Source organism: Strix aluco, chromosome 18, assembly GCF_031877795.1.
Source record: "Strix aluco isolate bStrAlu1 chromosome 18, bStrAlu1.hap1, whole genome shotgun sequence".
NCBI lineage: Eukaryota > Metazoa > Chordata > Aves > Strigiformes > Strigidae > Strix > Strix aluco.
The window spans coordinates 2,575,239-2,601,468 of NC_133948.1; the positions used below are offsets into that span (position 1 = coordinate 2,575,239).

Sequence of the window (26,230 nt, forward strand, 5' to 3'; positions counted from 1 at the left end):
AAACACAAATACAATCTCAGTAGATTATGAATCGTTAGATGAAGAATATGGTCTCAAATGACATTTCTTTATATATCATAGCAGTCAGCTTTTACTCAACCGTGCATTCTTTTTAGTAAGGTATTCAGACTGCAATATGTTAAAGAAAAAAGGTAATATTGCTGATTAGAGGAGGGTCTAGCCATGTTACTGTGGAGCATATTAACTTTGTCTGGGTAGAATAGTTATCCTGTCAATTTTAGTGTACATATTGTACAGCTGAGATTTATTAGAATACTTAATACTGTCAATGCTTTTCTAAAACATTCAAAACATTTATCATTGTGCTTGAGTGCTGTAATACAAATTTTACTGAAATGGGGAAGTTGTAGAGATCAACAGGGGTCTTCTGCCTGTGGTGTGTGTGTCTCAGATAATTGCATTAGCAGTGCATTTGAAAAGTTTCAGCACTTGCCACAGCAAGGGGCACTTTGATGTTCAGAAGTGTCAATTTGCACTTTTTGGAAAAGGCATTCATGTATGTATTTCTTGCTAGCCAGTAATCTTCTAGTAGGGAGTGGGCATGGTACTTAAAAAAACCCTCATAAAAACAAGGCGAATACACACAACAAACAAAAAACTGCCTTTTGAAGGTAAAATCTGTATATCTGGAGGACAAAGTTCCCTGAAATAAAACTGTGGCTTTAATAACTTTGTTATCTGGACAGTGAATTCATAGGCCCAGGAAAAAGAGCAAAAGTTTTAACTTCTGCCATCAGCCCTTAATTTTAAGGGAATGTGTTTCCAGTGTCATTTTGAAAAACAAGCATCATTTTCTTCTAGTCTAATGGATGGGATCCCAATGACATGTTTCGTTACAATGAAGAAAATTATGGTGTAGTATCAACTTATGACAGCAGTTTATCTTCTTATACGTAAGTTCCAAAATATTTTGTTACTAGATTTGTATTTAATGTTCTCCCTTGTTTGACAAACTTTGTATTCTGAAGATAATTTTACATACTTTCTAAAGTTGTGGAATCAAATAACTGAAAAAGTAATGAATGAATAGTGCTTAAGAAACCTTGCCAGCATTCTGTGACTAGTTAGATGTAGTAATTATTCTATATTCCCTTAAATGGGCACAGTTCATTCCCATTGCAACAGTTTCCGAATTTAGGCGTGCAATAATGGTTATTTCTTACAAAAACTTTTATCAATAGGGTGGAAAATATGCATTTGTGAAACTGTCTTTACATAGCTGCTATACGTACAGTTTGTGTTTAACCTAGAAAAACAATTTGACTAAATCCTAATTTTATCGAGACAATTGTTCAGATAGATACTGGAATGTTGAGCTGTTGCTGATAACTAAGGGGGGGTTGTGTGCTGCAGATGACTTGTTCAGCAGACTTGTCCAAATCTAAACTAAAGTTTTAGTTACAATATAATAACAACTTGAATATAGAAGTAGTATAAAGCCTGCTCTGGCTACTTTGGCAGCGTGGACCTGTTCCCAGTAGTCTGCAGCCATAATGTTAACTGCAAAGCAAATCAATTGCAGATGTTCAACAGCCATTGTGAAATGTCTTTAATGTTTTCCCACTCTTTTAACCCCCAAAGTGTAAACTTACTTTTGAATGTCAAGGAATTGCAGTGAGCGTTTTGGTTTTTGTGTGTAGAATTGGAGCACTTGTCTATGGGTCTCTGGTTCAACTATTGTACTTCTATGATTTTGTTAAAACAGACCTGTAACATGGTGATAATCAAAGTGTCTTAATCGGCTTACATTTGAATCCTGGGGAAGCTGTTCTTTCGTATACTTCGCTGCTCTAAGTACTTTTTGTACTTTTGAACTTTAGTCTTCCATCTTTCTGCTTTATGGATATTAATGGAAACAGATTAAAAACATGAAGGTGGCTTTAACTTGCCACAGACAAATTCTGTTGTTTCCTAGTCAAGCAACGTCCTTTGCTTATCAGTCTGCTAAACTGGGAAACTCTCTTCCTGGCTTTCCCAAGTATGTGATGAGCAGCTGTGTAGCGAAGTGCTTATATGTGCAACCGAAGGATTGTAAAGGATTTATTGTTTGATTGTTTTCTCTTCCTGGAGCTAAGCGTTAGCAGGTATAGTTTGTCAAACTGCATAAAGGTACAAGTGTACTGCATTAGTGTGTTGGTCACCTGCTGTTCGTGCTTCTCTCATCACCAGGTTCTGAACAGTATCTTGCCCATCCCCTTTGTTTCATCTTTAATGGCCTTTTCCCTGTTAGAAAATGTAAAATCACTCTTTTGCTTGTTTAGGTTGCTATCAGTGCTACTGCATACATCCCTTCATTTTTTTCAGTCCCTTTAAATAAATGAGGATGTATTGGGTGTTCTCCCTTCTTGTGTGTGCACTTTTAATACACAGGGTAAGCGAGGCCCATGACTTCAGGTTTGTATGCGTTGTGTTCGTGCGTATCTTACTTAAACCGAAGCTTTATGCTGAAGGGTAAGGTTTTTATTTAACGTTCTTGCAGTTACCATTGATAAGGCCGGTAGATGACTGGCCAAAAATGTGTGTGTGGGGAAAAACTTGTGATGCAGTAGCTGAGTGCTGGTTTGGAATTTGGCAAAGCCACTTGTTTTCCTAGTTCTGCCACCAACACTTGAGTAATCTTGCATATATTGTTTCATGCTTGGCTTGTATCTCCACCTACTTTCTTCATTCTTCATTTTATATTATTCAAAATATGTGCAATAGTGATTATATAATGCCCAGCATAGCACGGTCCAAGCCTCAACTGTGTCCTGTATTTGTATGTAGTTTATTCTAAAGTAAGGTTGGATGAAACAACTTTTGGAACTCAAAGCTAAAATGAGGGATGAAACACACAAAGTTGTTTTATAAAACCTGATACTTTAACAAAAATCAGAATAGGTAAAAACCAAAACCATGGGTAGACAGAAGGATGTGCCTGGTATGATGTCCATCTCTAGTATTTCAGCATTCCATTGCTCGTGTATTGAATTCCTCCTTGGTGGCTTTCCTAAGGGAGCTACATATGCTTTTTGCAATATGCTGTTACTTAATATAGATACACAGAATGAATGGTTTTGAGGTCCTAGGACATGGCAAATGAGTCATGGGTTTCTGGTCCCGTGCTCTAATGTATTGCATTCATCTTTTCTGCAGTTATTTATAACAGGAAGAGCTGAAATTCTATGGCTGGAATTATCAAAGGATTAAGCACGTAACTCTTTAATTTCAGTAGGACTGGGGATTCTTGTGTCTGTTGGGAATGTGTAAATAGCTAAAGAAATGCAAATTTGGTCTCTTACGGTAGGTTCCTATCTAAACAACAGACTAAAGCTTTTTATTACTAATGTACTCAACTGTGTTAAAAGTTGGAGCCTTTGCATAGCTTTAGGGACTGGGGATTTTGCAAGTCACATGGAAAAGCTCTGCAGCCTGACCTCAGCTTTCTAGGCAGGTAAAAGACACTGAATTTGCACATAATATCAAACCAGTCCAGGAATATTGGCATACTTGTACTAAAAAAGACAGCGAGTCTACTGGCTTAAAAGCAAATTTTCTTACTCTGACTTGGTTAGAATTAACGCTATGTAATTTTTGTAGCTCCTTTGTGCTTTTGAATGCATTTCAGAGATTCTTTTCCTTTTCATTGTCTTTTAGGGTGCCATTAGAAAGAGATAATTCAGAAGAGTTTTTAAAACGGGAAGCCAGAGCAACTCAATTAGCAGAGGAAATTGAATCAAGTGCCCAATACAAAGCTCGGGTTGCCTTGGAAAATGATGAAAGAACAGAAGAAGAAAAATATACTGCTGTTCAGAGAAATGCTAATGAACGAGAAGGTCATGGTGTGAACACTAGGTACTTGCATACACTATGAATAGTATTTTTATTTAAATGATGTACATATTTTGGTACAGTAGCAATTTACTCACTGAGACTGTGCTTTTTTCAGCAGGGCTGATTGGGTTAGGAACCTTGTGTAAACAATCCTGTGCTGTTTTTGGCACTTACAGTAACTTGTACACCTCTGCCTGGCCCTGTATTATCTCTGCAGTGGAACAGACTTCCCTGTTCTGATATGTCACTGGTGAATTCATACCAAATTACAGGGAAGGGCAGTGGTTTTGGTATGTCATGGAGAATTTCAGGCATTAGTACTAAATCACGCAGTGTCTGTAGGCTCATAGAAAGTGGACTGTGTGGCCAATTCATGAGGTGAATGTTAGGTCAACATCTGATAGTATTTAGAATTTTCCTTTAGCTTTACTTGAGAAAGATAGAAAACATCAGCAGAGTAGTTAGATCAGGTACTTTTCATTGTCTTTCAGTTCTGTCTTAACACTGATAGAAATTTGCTGTGTTTCAGAGAAAATAAATACATTCCACCTGGACAGAGGAATAGAGATGTCCTGTCCTGGGGAAGTGGAAGACAAAACTCACCAAGGATGGGCCAGTCTGGATCAGGCCCACCAATATCGAGGTCTGGATCCCATACTTCAGAATTCAGTCCTAACTCTGGAGGAGATCAGAGAGTAGTTAACGGAGGCAAGTATCTGAAGTCTAAACGAGTGTGCCTTATAAAATTGCAGTCAATTATCTAATTATGTTGAAACCGTATGTGGTGTGGTCGTAGGATATGTATTTCATAAGCTGGGGTAGCAGTCATCATTTAACACAGAGGTTGTGTTTGGTTTGGGTTTAACGTACGGAACACGCATTTGACTGCACTGTATGTAGCCTCGCAGAGCAGAAATGTCACTTGTTTTCCTTTTCAAACACCTTTGTCTTAGATGATGGTGCAGTCTGCGGTTTTAAAGCTTAGAAATTGCTTTATGTATTAACTGCTGCTAAGCTCTGTGTGGAGGAGTAGCAGTGCTGACACCTAGTGAAAGGGAGGTGGCAGCTGAGGAAGCATCACTCTTCCTTTCTGGTGCATGGATCAATTCTGTTTCCCATGAAAAAGAATAAAGCAACTGACTGACTTTGGGAAAAGAATAATTGTTGGGAAAGTAAGAGAAGTGTTAGGGGGAAAGGAATCAAAAGCCTTCTCTCCAAATAGCTATTTGAGTATTTTCTGCTATACACATGGGTAATATTTATAAACAGACATCGCTAGGCACTGTAGGAATCGGTGTTTCATAAATCAGACACCATTTTTTGAGATGGATTTCAGCAGTAGCCTGTCCTTGAGGCATTATTTTTATAAGTTAAAAATGCTATTATATGAGATGGCTGTGAATAAATGAAAAACGTATAATACTCAAGTGCCTCTATCTGGAGAGGAAGTCTGAGAAACACCTAAAGGTAAGTGAGACTTCCTTTTTGAATGTAGAGTCAGCTGTATAAAGGATGTACAGCTGAGTCTTGCCCAAACAATGCTAACCTTGAAATTTATTTGTAGTATTTGTGGTTTCTGTCATCCTATTACTCTGCTGACTGAACATCATATACCTAAAACATTCAGAATGGCTTGTGAATTCAATTTCTTTGTTTTGGAAACAACAAACCCTATATTCTAGATTAAAATACTACATTAATACTTCAGATAACTGATAAAGGCATAAATGTCAGGATTCAGACACTGAACACCGCTGTTTTTTGTAAAGATACAGTTCCTAGAATTTATATTGCTCATCATTTGGTTTGAAAGTAGCAGTTTGTATAGTCAATACTATATGTGAAACACTGTTTGAGAACTGCTGGTAGCTATTTAAAGACCTTGTCAAGAGTGATGCATACTGTAGAACATATATATGATAGGCTAACAGATCAAACTTTACTGTCTATTCCTTAGTAGTATTTGTAGATCCTAATTAACCCTTTGGGGAGTTTGTGACATTCAGATGTTAAATTTGACCTCCAGTGGAGGAGAGAACCTCGCAGAGACTATTTTATTGGTTGCAGAAATAAACTAATCTATCCCCAAAGGGTTAAACATGAAAAATCATTTTGTCATATTTTACTTTTTTTTTCTGTTGACCTTTTTCCCCATAATTTTTCTTTAGTTTTTATACTTTCCTTCATATCATTTGTTCTGTCAGGTGTTCCCTGGCCATCGCCTTGCCCATCTCCTTCCTCTCGCCCACCTTCTCGCTACCAGTCAGGTCCCAACTCTCTTCCACCTCGGGCAGCCACCCCTACACGGCCGCCCTCCAGGCCCCCCTCGCGGCCCTCCAGGCCCCCGTCTCACCCCTCTGCTCATGGTTCTCCAGCTCCTGTCTCTACTATGCCTAAACGCATGTCTTCAGAAGGTACAATACCACAATTTGTTCATGTTTTTGTTTGTCTTTGTTTAACTCCTTTGTGAGTTTAATTACAAAATTGTTTTTCCTCTTCATTACTTAACCTATAATTTGTGTTTAACTTTAGTTTATCAGACTATTTCTATTAACCTTTTTATTTGAAGAACTTTACAAAAACAAAATAAAGCTGTGACATTTCCCAAGTTGGTATGAAATAAACTCAGCTTTGTAAACGCTGCTCAGTGTCTTAACTTAACCAACAACATCATGCAGGATCTGATAACTTTTGAGGGCATTTTTAGGAATATAAATTTATATAAAATATCAACTCTTTTAATACAGTTGTTCCACATAAAGAAGTTTCAAATTTAACTAATTCATTGAATTACCTTTTGTAAAAAACCATTAATAATAATAATAATACTATATTATTGGAAGTGCACTGTGGAAGGGGATAGAATAAGCTGCTTCAAAGGCAAATCTGTAGAAGACTTTAGATCTGTTTGCGTTGAGGCAGAACAATAAGTCAGCCCCCTAGAAGTCAATAATATGCAGAGAAAGGTTAACCCATGAGTCTTCGGTAACTGCATGCAGAAGTATCTGAACTAAATTTGTTTGTCCTCTGAGGGTACAGTAAGTAATACATTTTAAAATTCTTATTTTATTTAAGTGCACTTAAAAACTAGCCGGCACAACACGATCTAGCAAGCCTGGAAAAATGCAAACTGGTTATAATAAACTCACGGGAAACTTGCAGTCTCTGCCATAGCTGGCTCCCCTGGAGCCACGGGAGAGAGAACAGTCGTCCCACTAATTGAATCAGTAACACTGTTCTACAGCTTGCCTGATAAATGCTCAGGATGGTCCATAACCAGAAAGTGGATGGTAGTGGGCATGTCTGTATGGTGTGCTACTGTCAGTTTATCAGTGTGAGCTTTTTTTATGAGGTGAGATACTGAGAATCCACATGCAAATTCAGTTACTTTTTAGCACTTGCCATTGATTTGTCAGGCATGCAGTGAACTGCTGCTTACCACAACATCTAATTTCTACTACTAGAAGAGGATTGCTGGAAAGTGTGTATTCTTTAAAATACTTGCCTATATATAATTTGGATTGAAGTCTCCTTTAGATTCATGGTTAAAATAGAGCCTGACATGTAAAGATTTATGTAACCAGAAGAGGTACTTGATGTTTTAGAACTTTATCTGAAACCAGAAAGCCATTATCTGAACTTTTCTCTATTATTGACCTACATTAAAACCAAACTGTAATCAGCCAGATTGTCTTCTGCTCATACAGTTTTTCCTTTTGAAGTATCAACAATTGAGTCTGATCTTCTAAACAAAATGTTTGTTAAGATGTAGAAACTGTATTGGTGCTTAGACTTGAGCATAACTATTCTGTGGCAGCTGTATAAGCTGTTCAGAATTCCTGTATTCACTTATGACTTTAGCTTCTGGCGTTAAACATGCATGACTTGAACCTTGGGATAACAATAACTTGTGTAGTTGTAATTTTGCTGACTTGTAAATGAATTGTGACCTGCTGCAGGCAATTTAGCCTCGGTTCAGAATGCTCTGCTGAAATTCCCCAAGAGCATTGGTCAGCCAGTGGTGACTACTCTGTAAATAAACGTTTGGTATCACTGACCACCTGAAAAAAAGTGATGGAAATTTTTTCTTTTCTGGAGAATGTTTGATAGCCTGGAACTGTGCTTATCCAGAGGGAGCTGGGCCACTAACCTTTTTGGCTTGTCTTGCAGTAAGCAATATTGGATACTTGGATTCCAATATTTTAAATCCAGGACTTGCATACCTGTTTCAATTCTGATAAAGCTTCTAAATATCAATGAACGTGAGCTGTCATAGCAAGGTGATGAGTGTGTTGGTAGTCTGGCTGGACCAATGGCTTGGCCTTTTTAGTCTCGTGGATCCCCGGTTCTAGTCGATGTCAGTGTAAATTGCTTGACTGTACTACTGCATTATTGAGAGTTAGATTAAATCCAGTTTTAAAAACGGATAGTATGTTTGGGTACTCTTAGTGATGGACGTTAAGTACTTATTGTGTGGGGTTGTCTTCTTTTTCTCAGGGCCTCCACGGATGTCTCCTAAGGCACAACGGCACCCTCGAGGTCACAGAGTCTCTACTGGTAGGGGTACAATTTCAAGTGGCTTAGAATTTGTATCTCATAATGCACCAGGGGAAGCATCTACTACTGCAGTGGCACGAGGCAGCCCTTCAGGTGGGACGTGGTCATCAGTTGTCAGTGGGGGTAGGTAAAGCTTGGCTTATTGCAGATGGCTTGCCAGGGGTACTTTAGAGTGTGAATGCAAAGCAGAACACTGCGTTTCTAGACAACTCAGGCTCTGAATAAACACTGGTCTGCTAACTTAGCTTGCTTAGATGAAGTGGGAGAAGGATATTCCCAGTTGGCTTAGTAAAATAGTTGGTGAGTCGGTCCTCCAAGTGCAATATTGTCCTAACTGTAGAGAGGTTAAGTCAGGTGCTGTGTGAAGAGAAAGGAGAGAAAAATGTGGGAATAAGTTGCTGAAAGAAGCAGTTTTCAGAGAAGTATTGAAGGAGGCATGACAAGTTACATACGTTCCATTGCATCACTGAATTTGGTTAATGGCAGTGTAACTGGGTTGTGGTTTACAAATGAAGGTTTACAGATGTTTGGATAGAGGAAAGCTGGTGTTAGAAGATGAAATGATACTCAAGTTGGATATATTTTTTCTTTTAAAATCATGCAGGTTTTTAAGTGGTCATTTTGTGTTTGTCTAAGTACTGTAGTAGCAGATATAGTCAGTGTCTCTTCTTTTCTGAATCAGTTAAGATATTTTTTTTAATATTTGACTTCAAATTCAAAGCTCAGTTTTGTGACACAGGCCCTAGTCTTGAGCTTTTGTAGTTGAGGCCGTGTTCTAGTGAGTTGTCAGCAGCTGGGCACTTTCTTGAATTGAAAGGCAAGCGAGTGACAGTGTGAAGTCTGATACCTTTTAGCAGTGCTAGAATTCTAGAGGAGTGTAGTGGGAATGCATTTTTTAGAAGGAAGGTATGAATTAGACCCCCTTAGACCTGTTGCCTTGTGGAAAAGATTTAAACTCTTCTGTTCTGGCATTATCTCTGATTCATCTTCCCTCCCCACCCCTCACTTTATATATTATTAACATGCAAGTAGGACTGTTAAACGACTTAATCTCTCTTTCTCCTCACTCATTTGAAGTTAATATGTGACGTAAAGCAACTAACTAGCCACAGTGGGATGAGCAGGAAGCAGGAGGTACAACTTACTGTTTAAAGAATATACAACTTTCCTTGCTGCTTTAACACAGGGGCAAAAATATACATCAAATAATCTTCTTTCAATAGGATATGTTGTTTTTTTTCCAGCTGGCAAACCTCCAAAAGAGGACGCTGTAAAATGGATGTGTTTTTTCAGCCCTTTAAAAAATGTTTTACATCTGTTTGTATGGAGACCTTGACCATCTTTTCAGTTCTACCTGAAAGTGTGTTAATGTGAGCTGTTGTAGTTGTGCTGCTGGGGGGCTGGGGAGCATATTGCAGTTTCATGGTGGGTCTACAGGGCAGTGGTATATATTAGGGGACAATCTGCAGAAAAATCGCACCACTTATCTGAAATGCTGCGTTGTAAAGAACTAGGAGATGTACCTGAAAGGTAAACAGGTTTTCAATTACTATATAAAGTTCCACTAAGTATTTTAAAGCATGTGTTTAGTCATTTTAAAAATAAGCAAACTGCTGAGCAGATGAGGAAACTTATCCTATAACTGTTTTTTCCTGTTTGTTTCTAGTTCCGAGATTATCCCCTAAAACACACAGGCCTAGGTCTCCAAGGCAGAGCAGCACTCCCACGGGACCAGCTCTGCCTTCTCCTCAGCCTGGTACTATTCCCACTGAATCTGTGGCCATGCCTGTTCCAGCTGCCTCTCCTACACCTGCCAGCCCTGCATCCAACAGAGCAGTTACCCCTTCCAGCGAAGGTAAGTTACCCTCGCTAGCTTGCCAGTGCTCCCTTTCCCTAATCCCTGACAATGAATACACCTATACAAGAGCAAAGCTGCTTTCTAAATGATGGGAAAACTTCTGATGCATTTAATTTGACTGTGTAGCAAGCTCTGCTTTTCCCATGAGGCTAGTTTTAAACTAAGGTTGGAGAGAGGCTTTTGGATAAGTCTGTATGCTTAATTTCTTCTGCCCTTTAAGGAGTATGGGCTTATAGATGTTTGACTTAATTGTGGATTTTTTGTTTTCAAACTGAGTTCCTGGCTGTTTACTAATTTAAAGAAACATAAGCCACTGATTTGAAAGAATATTTTGAGCATAGTGAAAGGAAGGGGGGGAAAAAAAAAGCCATCAAGAGCACAGTCAAATGTCTGAGAACTCTCAGATCTTTGTAATTTTCTGTATGAAGAGCTCAGACTATTGAAAATAATTTGCTCACTTTATAGTTTTTTCAGCCTAGTTAAGGTTCTGTGTATGATGAGAGGGATGTGTTTGGAACTTTTTCATTTGTCTTAAAGACAGTAGGGTGTGGAAGGGGGGAGGATAAATCCTCCAGGCCCTAACTAGATAGCAAAAAATGTGTAACTTAAGGTTTTTCTTCTGTAAGCTAAACATGGTTAAATCTCTCTTCTGTTTCTGTCTTGCCATCTCTCTCTGGTCAGCTTGAGCTGTGTATAAGAGAATAACTTTGGCAATTTCTTTCCTAGCTAAAGATACTAGGCTTCAGGACCAGAGGCAAAATTCTGCAACTGGAAACAAGGAGAATATAAAGCCAAGTGAGACTTCTCCTAGTTTTCCTAAACCTGAAAACAAAGGTTTGTATCGAAAGCTTTTCTATATACTTGAGCAATGTAGGAATTCCAAGCACTAAACCTGCTGTATTGACTGCTTTAGTTAGCATTTTATGGAAGACTTGGAGGTGTTCTGGCTTTGGGTGTTCTACAGTGAAAATTTGGTCATGCAGTTGTGAAGTGGCAGGCCTACAATTTTAAATGTTGTTCTTGACTCATTTCATCAACATGAAGTGTAGAGATGCTCATGTGGATGGTGTGATTTATTTTTTTTTTTTACTTGTTTTCTTCTTCTTTCTTTTTTTCCCCTTTTTTTTTTTTCCTGGTTCACAAAGCTGTTTTTTAGCTCTCTTTGGACCGAGTGAGTGTTTCTGCTCTGAGCTATGCTCACAATACTTCTGAGCATCGTGGTCAGCATAGTTTTTCATAACTGTACTTCTTCCTATTATGCCTTAAACTTGGCTTTCTCTGCAGCATTGCTTATTCATTCAGTTCTCAAAAAAATCTTCCATGTTATTGAACTTAATCAGCATTTCACCTTTAATTGCTATGTCTTGAGACGCTGGCATGTTATGTTTTGAGAGTTTTATTGGATGATTGTTTGTGTTCAGCTGGGTTCTGCAGTCCCTGCACCTCAGGGCTTCTGTCTTAGTGTGATGCATTAGAACTATAGATATGTTAGTTATGTAATGCCATGGTTTCACAGAGTATTTTTGTGTGCTTATACACATAGCTCATGGAATTTTACCAGATACAATAATATCACTGTATTTCATTTTTAGGTACATAAAAATTACCTTTATGCAAGTTTAGAAATGTAAGGGTTGTATATAAAACTTATATTAGAAATGCTTGGACAATGTTGGTCTTCTGTTTGGCAGGTGTATCTCCAATTGTTTCAGAACATAGAAAACAGATTGATGATTTAAAGAAATTTAAGAATGACTTTAGGGTAAGTTTCTCTGTATGTGCGTTCCAGATTATTTTAATGAATTGAATATATTGCATGTGTTAACAGGAAAACAGGTCTTTACTACTCATGCTTAATTTATGGAAGTATCTATAAGAATTCATGCTAGATATTATAAAATCAATGCTGATTCTTGCTAATACAATTGCCTAATACATGTAAATGTGCATATTGACTGTACACTGAAAATAGTACTTGAAAACTGTTTGGTCATTAAGTACAAATAATTATCACATTTATGCTCCGTATGGAAGAGCTGTTTCAAAGTTAAATAAAGGGTTTTGCTGAGGAAAATTGAGGAATTCATACTACTTATTTCCTGGTTATAATGGTTTATTAAATCAGGTTAGCTTTTCAAGTGTTACTGTTAAATCACACAGGGGGATGAGTCCAGAGGGTCGTCTTAAGCTTTCCTGTCACTTCCTAATCAACATATAGGTCACTTGAGTCGCTGAATAGCTTCTTTCACAGCGTAGGCTTAAAACATTGTCAATGTTCATAGATTTCTTTTCTAGTAGAAATGGAAATGTATGTTTTTAAAGGTCATTTCCAGATGATTGAGGCCTGTGGGACTGTATTTTGCTCTGTGAATGTGATAGCATTAGATTGTCTCTTCCTCATTCTGTATATCAATTTACTGAATATATTCTTTGGGTTTTTTTCAGTTACAGTCAAGTTCCTCTTCAGATGCAGTGGATCAGCTGCTAAACAAAGCCCGAGAAGGTGAAAAATCAAGAGATGTAGTTAAAGAAAAGACTGAATCAACCCCTAAAGAATCTATCATAGAAACTGGCAGTAATACTAACTCTAACGGTGGCAGTAGCAAACCTAATAGTCCAAGTATTTCTCCTTCAATAAGTAATAGTTCTGAGCAAAAGCGAGGGCCTGAGGTAACTTCACAAGGTGTACAGACATCTGGGCCTGGAAGTAAACAAGATAAAGAGGATAAAGAGGAGAAGAAAGATACTTCTGAGTGAGTAATTATGCCTTTTAGAATAAGCACATCTGTTATTAGTATTTAACCATTTGTAGAAAAAGCTATTCTGAATGTGTAATATCTTACTGTTTATATGGCTGATGCAAGTGCTCTGTTATACAGAGAAAACAGGTGAAGTGACTGTACTGAAAGTCATCTCATGAGTCAGTGGCAGAGCTGCATGTAGAACTCTGGTCCTGTTGATGCCTAATTGACATCTAAATGCTTATTTAAATGTTTTCCTGGCTCATGTGAGCTGTAGTATCAACAGTAGGAAAACTTTCATGGATAAGTATAGTAAGAGTACTGTCAGTAAGTGGCTTTTTGCATGCCATGTGTTGTTTGAGTTCTCAGAAATCTGACTCACAGATGGAAATGAGGTATTTCATCTCTGTAAATTTTTAATTGCTAGGGAGTTCTGCAGATATGCGCGTAAAAGAATAATGCTGAATATCATCTTCTGTTCTTTATGTTTAGGCAAGTTAGAAAATCAACACTTAATCCTAATGCAAAAGAGTTCAACCCTCGATCTTTTGCTCAAGTAAGTTGTTTGATACTGTTTAACATTGCCTTTGAGTAGATCTTTATAAACAAACCTTTTACTTGGAGGATGATCAAGCTAATCTTGCATATGCATTGCTGAACTCTGTTTGTAGCCGAAACCTTCTACTACACCAACCTCCCCTCGTCCGCAAGCTCAACCTAGCCCCTCCATGGTGGGTCATCAGCAGCCAACCCCAGTGTACACTCAGCCTGTTTGTTTTGCACCAAATATGATGTACCCGGTTCCAGTGAGTCCAGGCGTGCAGGTAAAGCACAGCACATGCTGCAAACTTGTTAATACTTTCCAGGTGATTGTCAGCGAGTTAGGAGATCTAAGTTAAAACAGTGAAATGCATTACCATTGTAAATATGGGCACAGTTGCATTGTTATTAAGTTTTAGCTGTGTAAATACTGACTTTCCCCAGTGGTCCCTCAACCTAGATATTCTAAGAGTCTCAAACACTTGTAAATTCCAGCAGCTCTTACTGCCATTTATTATCAGTCCGTGCAGACTTCCTCCCCAGTCCTCCAAGCATAGTCTTTTAAGTTTTAAGCTATTGTTTCTTCATCCTTAGCTTCCAGCTGTGTCCCACTAGTTTCTGGTCATTTTAGGGATTACTAGGATTTCAAATCTTAACTGTTGGAAAGCTTGAGGTTATACTGCTTGAGGTAGCAGTAGCAGCATTTACTTGACTGGTTGTCACAAACCACGTGGCCTTAGTTGTTTGTACATGCACTTAATCACAGTGATCCAAGAAAATATCATAGATCAGGCAGAGTTCACTAAACCATGTAACATAACAGAGTAAAACACCTCAAAACAGAGTGGGGCCCCCACCCAGACACACACTCAGTTTTAAAAGGAATATCATCACTTCAACTCCTCCTTCTCTTTCAGCCTTTGTATCCTATTCCCATGACGCCCATGCCAGTGAACCAAGCCAAGACATATAGAGCAGGTAAAGGTGAGAATAATACTGCCTGTTTGGTTCTTAGTCTGCATGCAGCATGAATAAATTACAAATGTTTGTGTATTTTCTAGTCCATGTTAATTTGTTTTCGATTGATATTTTAAATGCTATTTTTAATAAAGGGAAGCAAGTGGGAAAAGTAACGCATTTCTGGGCAAAGTAATTCAGCCAGAACATGATAAGTTTGAGTAATGGGGAGTTGCTTGGTTTGGAATCTGATTTGACAAATGGGAAAACATCTCTGTTACTTGCAATGTTTGGGTAAGCTGATCGTCTCCTGTATTTCATAAATGTTACTGGTTTATTTAAAGGGAACTTTCCGTGCTGGTTTTCTGTACTGGTTTACAGTAGAGCTCTGAATGGTGCTTTAAATGGAGGTTTTTTTGTCAACAAGCAAAATTGCTATTTCTTCAGAAAGAGTATGCCATGCTACTCTTCTGGAAGGAGCTTACTGCTGGTTCCAGTTTGTTCTTTTGCATTCCTTCTGCCCCAGTAACTGAACAGCTGGACTAACAATACCCTGTTTTTAACAAGTGACACCTGTGGCTGTGGAGACGAGAACATGTGTGGCGAGATGTGCTCTCTTCTGTGCAGTGCAGCGAAGGAGCAGAAAAATGATGGTCTTGTTTTTGTAGTCACATTTCAGATAATGCTCTAATTCTACACAGTGCATGCTTTCTTGCAGTTTTATACAGTGGTTCATGATGATAGGTTCCAGTGCTGCAGCTCCAGTCACAGGAGGAGGAAATTGTTGAAAAGAGCAGTTCTGCTGTTTAGAAATAAACAAGTAGCCTTTATGAATGTAGGGAAGACAAAAACCTGCAATGTATTTCTGTTTTAAAGCACACTAACTTTACTGTGGCCTGACCCGTGAAATCTTTTGGTTGGTAGCACTGATTGTTTTAATCAGAAATATATTGCTGTGTACTCACGTGCTGTGTGAGGCCGCTCTCCTGTTCTGAATTCCTTTTTTTTAAGTATCATTATTTTCTGCATATCCATTCTGTGTGCAGCATAGTCCCAAAGTGCTGCGTGGGTTAAAGTTCAGTGCCTTTTACGCTGTTCCAGTTGCTTTTTCATATTGTTGATTTGCAGTGTAAATACAATCATCACTGAGTGAATTTACTGGCATCTTCAACATTTCCCTCCTTCCCTCTCTCTCAAGGGCTCTGTCTGCATTGCACACTGCAGTGGAGTTTAGAGGTGCTTGAGTTAGCGTAGTTCCTAGCTGCAGCCTCACAGCAGCAAGCTGGAGCTCACCTTGAACTCTCATGCCCTGTTGCTTAGTAGGCTGAATTAGTTTATTCTGAGTGCCTTGCTGCTGTGGTTTGGTTGGTTGTCTTACCAGGATAGCTCAGTCCCACGCTGGAGTGCTCTGCTCTCTTAATCTTTCTTCCGTCTAATTATTCCTACTCCTCTTCTTCTTATAGGTTGACTTGTCCCCTTCAGTGTTGACTGTGACCTAAAAGTTGCTTTCTGCTATCCTGAGGGTGGTAGCACAGAGCTTAAAAGATGTGAATACCTCAGACTGCGGCTGCGTGGAGACCTTTATTCTGCTCTCCTCAGCCATAAGCACGAGTAATTTTAACAGACTCAGCTTTCCAGTCGATGGAACAGTTGCTGAGTAGTTCCCATAGAGGGTGAATTAAGCCTTTTGAAGGGGACAGGATCAAAATTGCTTGATGTAGGTATCCTGGTATAACCTTTCTCTTCTGTTACTGATTCTTGCCAGTCTTTCTCTCCCTGCACCTTTCCTCCTTCCTTCACAAAAAAAGCAGGCCTGGGTTTGTGGCCGTATACATGTCTCAAAGGCAGTGATGAAAATCAAATGTTTCTTGGAGGAACTCCTTTTCATGCTGTTCCTTTTTGATAGAGCTCTAATATGTGGTTAAAGGTGAGGGGTGAGGATATTCCACTTGGTCACATTGTAACGTAAAACGTTTCAGGAAGATCATCATCCTTCATCCTGTGTTTCTAACGTGAGGCACTCTTTGCTTTGTAGTACCAAATATGCCGCAGCAACGGCAAGACCAACATCACCAGAGCACCATGATGCATCCTGCCTCAGCAGCAGGCCCTCCAATTGTAGCTACGCCACCTGCTTATTCAACACAATATGTTGCATATAGTCCCCAACAGTTTCCTAATCAGCCTCTTGTGCAGCATGTGCCACACTACCAATCTCAGGTAAGAGTCCTTTTAGTCCACGTGCTAAGTCAAACCAGAAATAATTAAGTGGCTCAGTCCTGAATACCCTGTTGTCTCCAGTCATAAGAAGTCACTCTGAACAGTTTCTGTGTTCTGGAGCATACTTGGGGGTGTTGTAATGTGCTTCAAAGCCTGTAACAAATTTTAAGGTCAGTTTAGAAGTTGGCGTTTATTGTTGATGCTACCTTTTTAGCACTTTGAAGAATTCCTTTCAGGTCATGGCCAGGACGTCTCCTAGTTACGTGTTCTAAAAATAAAAGCCATTTGGTGTACTCCTCTTACTTCAAAGGCTTTTAAATATACATGTGTAATTGGATAAATATATAATTACATACATAAGCTTACTACATTATTAAGAGTGGCAAAAATGAGATATGCCAGTGTTTTTTGTCAGTTTCTGCAGAAAATGTTCTTAAATTTTTAGAAACAATTGGGGTAATTGTGATAGTATGAAATCTTTAGTTTGCTCTGCATTTTAGTAAGGCCAAGCTATTACAGAGTTTCTAAGTATGTGATTATTGTTTAGCTGACACTAGTTTCTTTGTAATAGTCCTCCAATTAACTGTCTGTTTTCTTATTTCTGTTGAATGCAGCATCCTCATGTTTATAGCCCTGTAATACAGGGCAACGCTAGAATGATGGCACCACCAACACACGCACAGCCTGGTTTAGTATCTTCTTCTGCAACACAGTATGGTGCGCATGAACAGACGCATGCTATGTATGGTAGGAAACGTTTTGTGTTATATGTAACTTTTTAAGTTCTTATGTTGTGCAGGGATGTATTTAATCTCAAGCTTCAAACGTGGGTATCATTCAGATTACACCAGTAGATGTGGTTTATATTTCATAAGATGATGAGCAGAGCATTGAAAACTGAGCCACCTGGTTAAAATGAAAACTCAAGTATGCTGATTTCAGTAGGATTCCAGTGACCAAGATGAAATTTCAACCTGGGAGCTGCTAAAGAATATCTGCTGAAAGAAGTTTGCTCAAGTTCTCTTGATGCTCTTGACACAACATCCCTTGATTGTTTCTTGATTATAATTAGGACTTGTTTTATTGCAAGGCTATGACCTCAGTTTCAAAACTTGACTTTAGTTCTGACAACTAGTGAAATGCTGTCTTTATGATACTACTAGCATTATTAACAGTATGAACACTGCTGTTTAAGCAAAATAAAACATGTGTTGCTTACCTTTCTTTTTTGGTAAGTCAAGAATAAGTATATGAAACAGCTCATGTATTGCTCTGACTTTGACAATTAGTCTCCAGCATTACCAGATGGGCATATTTCACTTACAGTGAAGTGCTGAAAATGTGGGTTACCTTGTTAACAAAGTAAAATGTGAAAGAACTTCTAAAGCGTTATAAATGTATGATAAATCAATGCCCAATTCAGAGGAAAAAAAACTCACTGCAAAACATGCTATTGAAAGAGGTAGAATCAAGGTTGCTAGAAGACTTGGAAATTGTCATAAAATGTCAAAACAGCAGATGGTCTCTTGAAAACGTGGCATTTCAATACTTGTTATAGCATCTGAGGAAGACTTTTATTGGGTCACGTATATTATTGACTTAGATTCTAATAAAAGATTTTCTGTACCTTTAGACATCTTTGTATGTTTTCCGGTGCTTAGTTTTACACTGCTACTTAATGGAAGTCCATGATGTGTCATGAAAACTTACAAGGCTAAGAATCTGAAGTTTAGTGTGAAATTAATTCTGATTTTAAAAAGTCTGTGTCTTACCCATCTGAAAACATCCTGTCAGATCTCTGCAGTGGTGTGGTAACATAGCTAAGAAACAAAAATAATAGAGGGAAAGCTTTTTGACGCTTGAAGGAAGACTGTTTCGGCTCATTTGTGCTGAAGCTGAAATGAAAGTTACTTGTAGAGATTAAGTCTTTCTCTCACAGGTCCTTGCTAATTGTATTACTTTGATCTTTCCAACTCTTGTGCTTGAGGTGTCCATGTAAACAGATCTTCTGTTTGCTTTTTCATTAGATTAAATAGAATTCCGATAAAGTGAATGATCAAAGGCTTTCAGACCTTTATTGGTGACAACTCTCCTCTCAAATCCTAATTAAAATAAAACCAAACATGAGATAATCTGAGATTTGATTCAGAATGGTTGCATGTGACTTCCTAGCAATTTCCCATTGTGCACCATCCTTATCTTCTGTAACCAGTGGGTTCTACAGCACTGAAGTACAAGCCCCATTCCCTTGGTTGGCTTTGATCAGATGTCTGTATAGTTTTTTCACTGATATTCTAACTTACAACTGCTAGATCTCCTTTTGCGTTGGTTTTGCAGCTTGTCTGCTATAGGTATGTGACTACCTACCAGTGCAAACAACTAAGTTGGGTCAAACTTGAGAATTCTTTGGTATTTCCTGCCGTGTAATTAAATACTACTTTTCTAAGAGCACCTAATTTAACAGAAATTGCGTGTCCCCCTGTGTTCTTTCAAGTAGCTACTTGGTGACTCTTCTAAATATTCTCCCGCCTTCCCAGTAAATGATCAAGCGCTTGAAATTCTTGTTATTGAAACCATTCAATCCAGCTGGATCATGAACTCCATATGAGACACTTTTTTTAAAGAGTATGTTCTTGCCATGTGCAGACGTGTTTATTGCCTAGTGAACATGAATTGGCTCAAATGTACCCTTAACTTACCGAGTTTACAGTTAGCTACACATGAAATGACTTCTGATGTAGTGCAGCACTGTCTCAATTCAGATTTTTGCAAGTCTTCCATGTGCTGAGTACTTGAAGACCTTGCCTAGATGGATTGTGGTTCCTCAAAATGTGTCCATCTGTAACATATTTACTTCAGCTTCCGTTTATCGATATGTGAATGCTTGGGAAAAATGTAGAAATGCCTAAGGTGATAAATATAAGCTGCTTGTGGAGTACATTGCTAAAGAACAACATGCTGGAATCATTCACATCAGATTGAGTGACTATAAGAAAGTATCCATAACTCATGTTCTGTATTTTGGGAATCTTAAGTTTACCCACATTATCTTTGAACTAAATATGCCAATGCCCTTTGATTCTGGTCCTCTCTTAAAACTAACTTGAAAGTACAGAATAACAACTTCCTGAGAAACAACAACCACTGCTGCTTTTGATTTCTGGAGCACTTGCTCAAACAAGTTCTCAGATTTCCTTTTGGCTCTTTAAAATTGCTATCTGATTTTTTTAAAAAACCCACTATTTTTAAATTTACTTTTTTCTCCCATTGGTATCAGGATTCAGTGGGCTATACTGCCCTTTTATCCTTCAAGGTACTAGTGCTGCTTTCTTTGAGATAATTCTTGCAAAATTCACTCAAATTTTTTTCCTGCGTATGTGGTAGAGAGAAGATGTCTGCAAGGACAACCGTGCTGAGACGTGGGGGTTGGGGGGCACTGCTTATGGAGTGTTCTTAAGGTGTGAAATGTTTTCTGGTGAGATCTGAAACTCCATCTTCACTAATGGTTTGGGACAAGTTGAAAGTCTGTGGCAAGTAGTAACCACCTGCCAGCGAAGAGAAATGCCTGTTGATCCATTAAGTGAACTGCCCTCACTGCCAAAAGTTTGGGTTTTGTTTTCCTTCCTGTCTCATGAAGAGATAGCTGAATCCAAAGTACATACAGTGACCTACACTTGTTGATAAGTACTCTTCCACTTTAAAGAAAAGTATTTTTGTCTGATGCTGTTTAATGGGATATTTCTGCACTTCTGGGATTTCCTTGCCAGTCGTTACAGTGTCCTGCTTCTGTTTCACAACCCGCTGTTGACAAGAGCTCAAGAGAAGCAGAGCAGCTGAGCTGCGTGGTCACCAGTAGACCCACCTAAACATATGACGGAGGCGTGTTTAAATCATTGGGTTTTCCCCCCTCAAAACACAATTGGGAAGGACAATGTTCAAGCAACTATCTTTCTTCCCGTCTACCAGCCAGACGATAAAAACGTCTATTACACACTTCAGCTCGTAACTTCTGGAGACGTGAGCCACTTAGATGTCCTTGTCAAGGAGAGTTTGACGTGCAGGCACTGCTGAAGCAGAGCAGCACCCACACCTTTAACTGCCACACGCACGTGCCTGAACGCGGAGCTGTCGTTCTTACCCTGCTAAACTGAACGCTGGTTTCAGAACCTACTGGCTGGCTCAAGTGGTGGCTCTGTGTGATCTCCCTGATGCCACTGTCGCTGGGCTGGCAGAGTTTGCTGGCCATGGTTTGCAGTTTGACTGCTTGGTCTGTGGCGCACAAAGACCCAAACTTGTCTTGTGCTGTTAGTAGAAAATTTGGTTATCGAAGTAGAGGGTGGATATATTAATTCCTGTGACAATGAACTTGTGTTAGTTTTACCATGTAGCTGAATTGCCTGTGTTTTTGGATAACTGGAGTCCTCTGAAAAACTTAACTTTTGCGTTTAAAAACACGTGTGTAAAACCAGACCTTGGTTTTATACAGATGCATTTCCTGTTTTTTTTGTGCTCTCATTCCTGTCCCCATTCTCCCTTCCCCTTTCCCCTTCTGCATATGTTTTACTGGTCTGGTGTTGTCTCTAACTTTATCTGGTTTCTGTCTCAGCAGTAGAGTAAATTCTATTACCCTGATAGTACAATGGTGGATATAATATAAACTTCAGAGGATTCTCCAGGGACTAAGAGTGAACCAGTCACCAAAGGTGTCTTGGAACTGTTAAGAATGACAGTGATATAGCTGAAAAAGCAAGGGGCCAATTTCTGTTCTAGTGTAATTTCATTTTAACCTTCTTATTACAGTGGACTTGTAATAGATCATTAATTGACATAAAGTTTGTTTTTGTGTTAAATAAGAACTGAAGACCTCAGTGTCACAGTTAAGAAGGAAGGCTTACTTGAGACTTGTGTTGTTTCATCTCCACTCATTTGTAAAACTAAGTATCCAGCTCTAATAGCACCTAAGTAAATAAAAATATCTGCATGGTTCTACAATCTTCAAAAAAAAATTAAAAAAAAAAAAAATGACGCTGACCTTTCCAGAAGACGGGAAGTATGCACGTGGCAAGAGGCTAATTTACCTTTCTATTTCCCAAATTCAGCATGTCCCAAAATACCATACAGCAAGGAGACAGGCCCTTCTTTCTACTTTGCCAGTGAGTTGGGTTTTTTGTACTAATTTTGATTGTACAGAAAAGCACTTTCTAAAGAACAGATGTTAAAGGAATGGGACGTGTTGAGGGAACAAGTTTCCTTGCACCAAACCAGTATGTGGAAAACGCAGGAAGGTTCCTTTCAATGGATGGGGGGGATGAAGCTGTTGAGCAGATTTATATGACCACAGGAAGCTGATTTGTCGGTTTTTTAAAATGTATTTTGCATGTCGAGTAATCTCCGGCTTCACTGCGCAGTGTTTTCATCTGCAACCAGAAGCGAGCACTGCATATGGATACTTAAAACCTGGGTGAACTGCCTCGCTCTCTTTCTTTCACGGCCCAAACGGGATTTTTTAAAACTTGGCAAGTTAATCAGCTTCCTAAAAGGAGAAGTATCTTGTGCCTCCTCTCTTTAAAAAGCTGTGGCTCAAGTGCTGAGCCCTTGGGAGGAAATAACTTGAGATGCAACTGAGGTGAAGGGAGCTCTCTGTAGAGTTACTTTGGTGCCGCTGGAGGAGCGCTGTGAACAACGTCCTTTGTCATTAGCATAACGAGAGGTGAGGGCTCCTTGCCGGTGCGTGGCATCGGGTGCTTCCTCCTTGGCAGATGAACATTTCCAGTTACGTTCCCTGGCTCCGGTGCTCCTGTGTGGTGTTGCTGGTGACCTACGTCGGTGTAAGCAATGGGAGAGGGCCTCTTCTCCAGGCTCTACACAACAGCTAATACAGGCTTCAGCCACGTACATGTACTGGGAGAGGCAGATAACTAAAAAACACTGCCTTGTATGTTGGCGTTCATCATAGCACTCTGAGGAAGCTGGGGTTTGGGGCGGTGTGGTTGCAGGATGAACTGTAGCTGTCACCCAAGACATGGGAAAGGAGGACTTGCAGTTCCAGGGTATTTTCCTACTTGCTCCTGTCCTGCAGCGAGACTTGTTGCCGTGTCTGTCTGCAAGTCCATGCAGCCAATGCCAGGCACTCTGCTGGGATTTTTTTGAGTTAGCTCATGCAAGAGGGATGTGAGAAATACCACTCGTTCTCCAAAAATCTCTTCTGAAACAGACTTCCTGTGTTTCTTGTACAGAAATGGTTCTGCATGAACTAGTGTTGTAGGATGCTGACCTGTCCTGTTTTCATGCGTCTTGGTTTGGTGCACTGAAATAACTTTAATAAGCTCGTTCCTTTCGTGGATAATCTTTTAAGTGAAGTCCACTCTACCTGTGTAAAATGACTTCTTTAAATGTTTGTATTATGAAAGAAATTTGCTATTTCTTTGCTTCCTACCATTCAGGTCTTTTAAATGTAGTTATCCTCACCATCTTACTGGGTCTGGCAATAGTTTTGAAGTTTGTTCACTGGTCAGTTCTTGAAAATAGGCTCTTCAGTGCATCTTTGGACGATGACCAACGATAACCAGCATTGGCAGCATTGAAATTCCTACCAGGGAAAATATGAAATTACATTATATGGTTTTTGCATATACCCTCGTAGCTGGGAGTTCTGCTTGATTTCTGCTGCTCTGACCTCTTTTGATTTCAGCTCCTTCTGTGGGTTTGATGGCTGACTACTGCTTGTTTGCCTCTCAGGAAAATGAGTTGCACTTTTGTAGAGTTGAATTCAGTAATTCAATCCATCTGATGTTTTTGCTCGCTTCATTACTGAATCACTTACCTTCACTGTGTATCCCTGCAAGGTTAGTGCAGTTAAATATTTCACGTTAGGAACCAACTTGATCGAAAAGATGCTGAAGTGAGGCAGGTTAGCCCAGGGAGTGTTTCTGGGGGAGAGGAACTTAAGGCATAAAGGGTGAGGAAAACGAGTGTATTTCTGCTGGCATGAACTGAGGTTACTTGCAGCAAGGAGATACGCAGAGCTGTTTTGTCCTTTCCTAGAGCTTTCTCAGCACTTTCTTGGATGCTAGATGGCCATTTGGAAAATCTCCAAAGTACTGACAACTGGGGGAAAATGTTGGATAATTGGTGATTATTTTTTCTTTTCTGTTTTTCACCTGTCTTATCTTGTTTGCTATTTGATACGTGTAGTGAGCTGTTTTGATGAACAGGCAAAAATTCTTGAAAAAAGTCACCGTGGAAGTGCTTTAGTTACGCCTAAGCGAGTGAATTTCTCATGACTGTTTTGCAAGACCTCTTTCACAGGCTTGCCAGTCTCATAGATTTCATTGGCTTGTCATGGACTATTAGTTGCACTAGCTAAATATGGAAAACCTGTTACATTTCTAGAGTTGAAGTTTGAACTCTGGTTTTGAACTAACAAAGATCTGTGCACGTATTTTAGACTTGCTGCCACTTGTCCTGAACCATTCTTGATCTGTATGCAGTATCTGTACAGGATTGAGATAAGTGCCCAAATAACATTTTTTGAAAGGCACTTTAATATTACTATTAAAACATAATTTGCAGCAGTATCTGAAATAGTTTTAACCAAACTTGTAGAGCTTATTAGAGTAATTTGTTAAAGAGAAAATGGGGGAGAGGAGAAGCTAGGCAAATAAAAATTCTTCAATATAAAAAAATCTGGTACTTTAAATGCAAAGCTATGGATAAAAGATATTAGACAGTTATGGAAGAGCTACTGCTATGACAAAAACTTGATCCTGCCCCCACTTCTATATCTATTCTTTAGGGTACTATTCCTCGGTTTAACTGGTTTCTTAAGAGAGAAATTCTTCATTGTGAAGTTTTATTGTATAATGTATCTGCTTCAGAATAACTTAGTTTATTATTCTCTCGGCTATAAAGAAATGAAAGATGAATTGCACAAATGGTTTAAGGGAATACCACATTATTTTGGGGGCTCTTAACAAGTAATGTGGCAGGATGTGGGAAGCCTTGAATAGCTTACAACTTGGAATTAATTTTCATATACATTTTAAAACCTCGTGAATGGAGTTGAAGTTAATTTGTAGTCAGGCGTGCCAGCTCTGTGGCTGAGGCAGTGGGATGAGAGCTGAAGAAGATTTCTGGTAGCATGCCCTTTGGCAAGCAAGTCAATCCCTCTGCATTTATTTCTATTACTTTGACAGAGATAATAACTTTGGGCTTTCTTCAGAGTGTGTATAATAAGGAGGTTGAGAAATTTTCCTACTGTAGAAAGCCTGTAAAAATGATCAGTACAATCATACTGTAAAAATGATCAGTGTTTCCATTGATAATTTTCACATAGTCATAAGGAGGAGTGATGTTTGAAAGTTAAATAGAAGCGTGGTGGGGATGCTGCTGCAAAATAAATTTTAGTAGTGATATGGGAAAAAAAAATTACTTCTATTTGAAAGTGTAACAAAGTGCTGTGGCAGAAGACACTGGTGATTTTGACAGTGTACATAGAAAATAGAGGTGTTTTCAAAACCCCTCTCAATCCGAAATGCTCATAGTGTATGGATATGTTTGTACTCTCCTGCTCACACATAAGTATGTTAGGATCAACTCCAGACTGTAGGAATTTAGGGTTACAACTGTATGTGAAGTTCATCTGCATTAATAGCCTGAAACCGTAGTGCACATCACTGTTAGACCATTTGCTCAGTGAAGATTTAATAGAGCTTTCAAAACAGCAGGGCGGGATTAAATGAAATGTGGTAGGCAGTTATTTTCTAAAGCAGAGACCTTAATAGTGGCCTGCACAGGGGAGAAAAATCTCTTATTAGGCAAGATACTGTCTATATGCATTCTAGTGAGTTGGAATATGTTAGAACTAGTATTTGTAAGCTCTATAGCAAGCCTGACTGGAGGAAACCCAAGTATTTGCACAGGGTAGTAGTGTGTCAGGGCTGGTTAACAGAACACAGTTGCTGTCTTTTTGAGACTTGCTTTTGCTGAATAGTGTTGTGCTTTCAGATGCAGCCACATTTTTGTCCCTTTTCTCCACCCATCTTGTCTTTCATCTTTTATATACACTCAGGCAGTTCTGTGTGTTCGTGAACTTAGAGCCCAGCACAGTGAAACTCTTCAGAAGCTGCAGCAGAGAGTTACTTGCAGGAGTGAGATTACACCTCACTAGCTGTGAATGCATGGGGCAGGTGGTTGTGGAGTAACGGCTGCACTGGAAGTTTCTCCCTGTGCCCTGCTTTGCAGACTTGTTTACTAGGGCAAGAAAACCCATCACTTCTGCAGGTACTCTGCAGACAGGCACTTCATGGGCCATCAAGTGCTAACAGAATACAAACCCCAGTAAAAAAGCTGTAAGCCGATATTGAGCAGTAATTAACTTCAGTCAGAATGACAAAAAGATACCAAAACAAGTAAGGAACACTTGCAGGGAAAACTCAGGAGCAGGTTGATAGTTTGCTTTGACTGTTTTTGTCTTTTAGCACCATTGTCAGCAAAAATAGCCTCCGCCTTGACAAGCTGTAAT

At 39.1% G+C, this 26,230-nt stretch overlaps 1 protein-coding gene across 11 annotated transcripts in view; it reads left to right on the plus strand.

Annotated features, from left to right (window-relative positions):
- ATXN2 (ataxin 2) overlaps positions 1–26,230 on the plus strand; it is a 52,489-nt gene that overhangs the window by 18,853 nt on the left and 7,406 nt on the right. For 2 of the 11 annotated variants that reach the window (XM_074843735.1, XM_074843736.1), the window contains exons 7-21: positions 823–914; positions 3,658–3,855; positions 4,364–4,542; positions 6,039–6,248; positions 8,332–8,514; positions 10,058–10,246; positions 10,976–11,083; positions 11,941–12,011; positions 12,695–13,002; positions 13,483–13,546; positions 13,662–13,814; positions 14,448–14,514; positions 16,523–16,707; positions 17,322–17,454; positions 21,807–21,860. In XM_074843735.1, the coding sequence (XP_074699836.1) occupies positions 823–914; positions 3,658–3,855; positions 4,364–4,542; positions 6,039–6,248; positions 8,332–8,514; positions 10,058–10,246; positions 10,976–11,083; positions 11,941–12,011; positions 12,695–13,002; positions 13,483–13,546; positions 13,662–13,814; positions 14,448–14,514; positions 16,523–16,707; positions 17,322–17,454; positions 21,807–21,860 (2,194 nt within the window). The remainder of the gene's footprint in view (positions 1–822; positions 915–3,657; positions 3,856–4,363; positions 4,543–6,038; positions 6,249–8,331; positions 8,515–10,057; positions 10,247–10,975; positions 11,084–11,940; positions 12,012–12,694; positions 13,003–13,482; positions 13,547–13,661; positions 13,815–14,447; positions 14,515–16,522; positions 16,708–17,321; positions 17,455–21,806; positions 21,861–26,230) is intronic. The other 9 variants (XM_074843737.1, XM_074843738.1, XM_074843739.1 and 6 more) reach the window with 8 other exon arrangements.